Genomic DNA, 3,429 nt, shown 5'->3' with positions numbered 1-3,429 from the left:
GAAATTTAAACAAATATATAACTCTCTCTACATATTTAAAGAAACAGCATAGTCTTACTCATAGGGTTTTGGTTTAAAACTCAATTATAATCTCTTTAAAAATAGAAAACTGTCAAGCACAAAGACTCAATATATTTATAAAAAGGTGACTGCAGTATCTGGCACATCAGAGGCACTCACAAAGTCTGATGGATAAATGGATGGACAAATGAAGCAAAATCTGAAATGTTACTTCTGTGAGGCTGTCCTCAACACTACCTGATGGCGACAATTGCTTTCTCATCTTCATTTTGTATATAACTCTTTATAATCTTACCTTTCTACATGATAAATATTTGATTGCTTATCCATCTTTCCTTCTCACTTAATTGGAATACTTAAAAGATGGGACCTGTTTTCTTTGCTTTCATAGCTCAGCGACGAACTGTACAGACAATAGACTTAAAGAGCTTCCCAAACAGTTAGGATACTGGCCCTGAGGAATAGCCTCTAAAAATATTACAGTAACTTCCTACTTAAATGACACCTTCCGGCCAGGCGTGGTGGCTCACACCTGTAATCTCAGCACTTTGGGAGGCCGAGGCGGGTGGCTCACCTGAGGTCAGGAGTTCAAGACCAGCCTTGCCAATATGGTAAAACCCCATCTCTAGTAAATATACAAAAATTAGCCGGGCCTGGTGGTTGTGTACCTATAATTTCAGCTACTTGGGAGGCTAAGGCAGGAGAACCACTTGAACCTGGGAGGCGGAGATTGTAGTGAGCCAACACCAAGCCACTGCACTCCAGCCTGGGCAACAGAGCAAGATTCCATCTCAAAAATAAATAAATAAATAACACCTTCCCAAATTACCAATCACTCTCCAACTCAATAGAAAATCTTCACCTCACCCCCAGTTATTCTGGGGAGGATCTCGGCTCATTGCAACCTCTGCCTTCCGGGTTCGAGCAATTCTCCAGCCTCAGTCTCCTGAGAAGCTGGGATTACAGGCATGCACCACCATGCCTCTGTATTTTTAGCAGAGATGGGGTTTCTCCAAGTTGGTCAGGCTGGTCTCGAACTCCTGACCGCAGGTGGTCCACTTGCCTCGGCCACCCAAAGTGCTGGTATTACAGGCATGAGCCACCGTGCCCGGCTGAAGATTTTAAGGACAGCCAGTCTTAGTGTAGTTCCCTATAGTCCCAGCTACAAGGAAGGCTGAGGTGGAAGGATCACTTGAGCCGGGCAACATAGTGAGACCCTATCTTGAAAGAAAAAAAGGAAGGAAAGGAAGGGAGAGATTTTAAGAAGGCAAGTGATATGATGAGATTTGCACTTGTATGAAATCACTCGGAAAGCAACATGAAGAATGGGCTAGAGGAGAGCAACAAGAAGAACAATATAACAGATTAGGATACCTTGGTCCAGGCAGAAAACAATGGCAACCAGGCTTAGGGTGCAAGAGATGTAGAACACCAGATAGATTCCAAAGATACTCAGAATGTAGAAATGTAGTATTAAGGGAGGATTCAAAATTTCTCCCTAGGCTTCTGCCCTGGCAAATCTGTTGAGACAAGGAATAAAGAATAAAGAAGCAGGTGGGCATGATAACTTCTACACTGAACTACTTACACTCTTATGCAATTCGCAAATAAAGAGTAAGAATGAGGAATGATGCTGACAACCACAGGACTGTGTTTCCCTCTCCAAAGCCAACTGTGGCTCACAGTGTAAGATAGTAAACAGATTCTAAATGAACGCTCTCCAACTACAGAATCACTCTCTTCTTAAATGGGTCTATTTGGAGGTGTCTTGTCAGTTTCTCATCGCTGCTCAAAAACTCAGGACACTCTACGGACCAGGAAAAAGCCTACTCCTACTTGAAGAGGCAGTCCAGCATCCCGGCGCAATCTTGGCTCACTGCAACCTCTGCCTCCCTGCTTCAAGCAAGTCTCCTGAATCCGAGTAGCTGGGACTACAGGCGCCCGCCACCTCGCCCGGCTAGTTTTTTTGTATTTTTTAGTAGAGACGGGGTTTCACCGTGTTAGCCAGAATGGTCTCGATCTCCTGACCTCGTGATCCGCCCGTCTCGGCCTCCCAAAGTGCTGGGATTACAGGCTTGAGCCACCGCGCCCGGCCTATGTGTCTGTCTTTCTTAGGCCATGACCCCCTCAGGCCAGGGCAACCCATCCACCACGGTATGCCCAGCACCCAGCATAGCGGCCGGCACGGGGCTGATACTCAGCAAAAAGACTTGTGTGAATGAATTAACAAACGAATGCCTCCTCCGTGCTTCTAGTCCTGGAAAAAAAAAAAAACCCCACCACCAGGCCTCGGGGCCACGACGTCCTTACCCACTCACACATACACCAGACTCGCCCCAGCTCACCTGGGTCACGAACTCCGCGTTGATCTGGGACACCGTAGGGGCCACGATCTTCTTGGGCTGTGCAGGGGCTGCCATGGCAGCACTCTCCCCTCCACTCCGGTGGAAACGAAAGGACCGCCCTGGGCAGCGGCAAGCCTGGTCCACTTCCCCTAAATTACGGTCGGGGCGCTTAACTCCGCGCCGAAAAAACGTTCCGCGTCGGATATCCTCAGGCTTCAGAGTCCCATAGGGAACCCGTACTACAGCCCAAACGTTCCCGGGGAAGCGGAATGGCGTGTAGCCGGAAGTTCATGCAGGCGTCGGGGCTGAGCTAGCGAGCCAAAAACTTTGACCTCCTCTGTACGCGCCCTCTAGCGGACGGCAGAGAGAAGACACCCCGCTGGCGGGATTAGGAGGGCAAGGCAGGGACCCGGTGGACAGTGTTGGATGGGGTTTCTCGTGGTTAGTAAGGAGTGGCATGTGCGGTGAATGAGAATTTAGTTTTTTTCCAACCCCGAAGAAAAAAGAAAACAAAACAAACAAACAAAAAAACAGCCTGGGAATATGGGCTGGTTTTTAACTGCCCTTAACAGTGTTTTAGTTTAGTTTTGGTTTCTTTGAGACGGTGTTTCGCTCTTGTTGCCCGAGCTGGAGTGCAGTGGCGCAATCTCGGCTCACGCAACCTCCGCCTCCCGGGTTCAAGCGATTCTCCTGCCTCAGCCTCCCGAGTTGCTGGGATTACAGGGATTACACGCATGCGCCACGACGCCGGGCTAATTTTTGTATTTTTAGCAGAGATGGGGTTTCTCCATGTTGGTCAGGCTCGTCTCGAACTCCTCGACCTCAGGTAATCCGCCTACCTCGGCCTCCCAAAGTGCTGGGATTACAGGCCTTAACAGTTTTATGGCGGTAAAAACTGACATACCATAACCCAGCCAGGCGCGGTGGCTCACGCCTGTAATCCCAGCATTTTGGGAGGCTGAAGCTGGCCGATTGCCTGAGGTCAGGAATTCGAGACCAACCTGGCTAACATGGTGAAACCCCGTCTCTACTAAAAATACAAAAAAATTAGCCGGGCGTGGTG

General features: G+C 48.7%; 1 protein-coding gene across 1 annotated transcript in view; it reads right to left on the bottom strand.

The window, feature by feature from the left end:
- Positions 1 to 2,666, bottom strand: part of AQR (aquarius intron-binding spliceosomal factor) — a 123,279-nt gene extending 120,613 nt beyond the window's left edge. Inside the window, exon 1 of the mRNA XM_011932722.1 lies at positions 2,367 to 2,666. Coding sequence (XP_011788112.1) covers positions 2,367 to 2,441 — 75 coding nt within the window. The 5' untranslated portion in view covers positions 2,442 to 2,666. The remainder of the gene's footprint in view (positions 1 to 2,366) is intronic.
- Between the last annotated feature and the right edge of the window lie 763 nt (positions 2,667 to 3,429).

This window comes from Colobus angolensis, unplaced genomic scaffold (genome assembly GCF_000951035.1).
Source record: "Colobus angolensis palliatus isolate OR3802 unplaced genomic scaffold, Cang.pa_1.0 Scaffold97, whole genome shotgun sequence".
Lineage (NCBI taxonomy): Eukaryota > Metazoa > Chordata > Mammalia > Primates > Cercopithecidae > Colobus > Colobus angolensis.
Note: the sequence above shows the minus strand (reverse complement) of the source record. Positions and strands in the feature narration are given on the sequence as shown.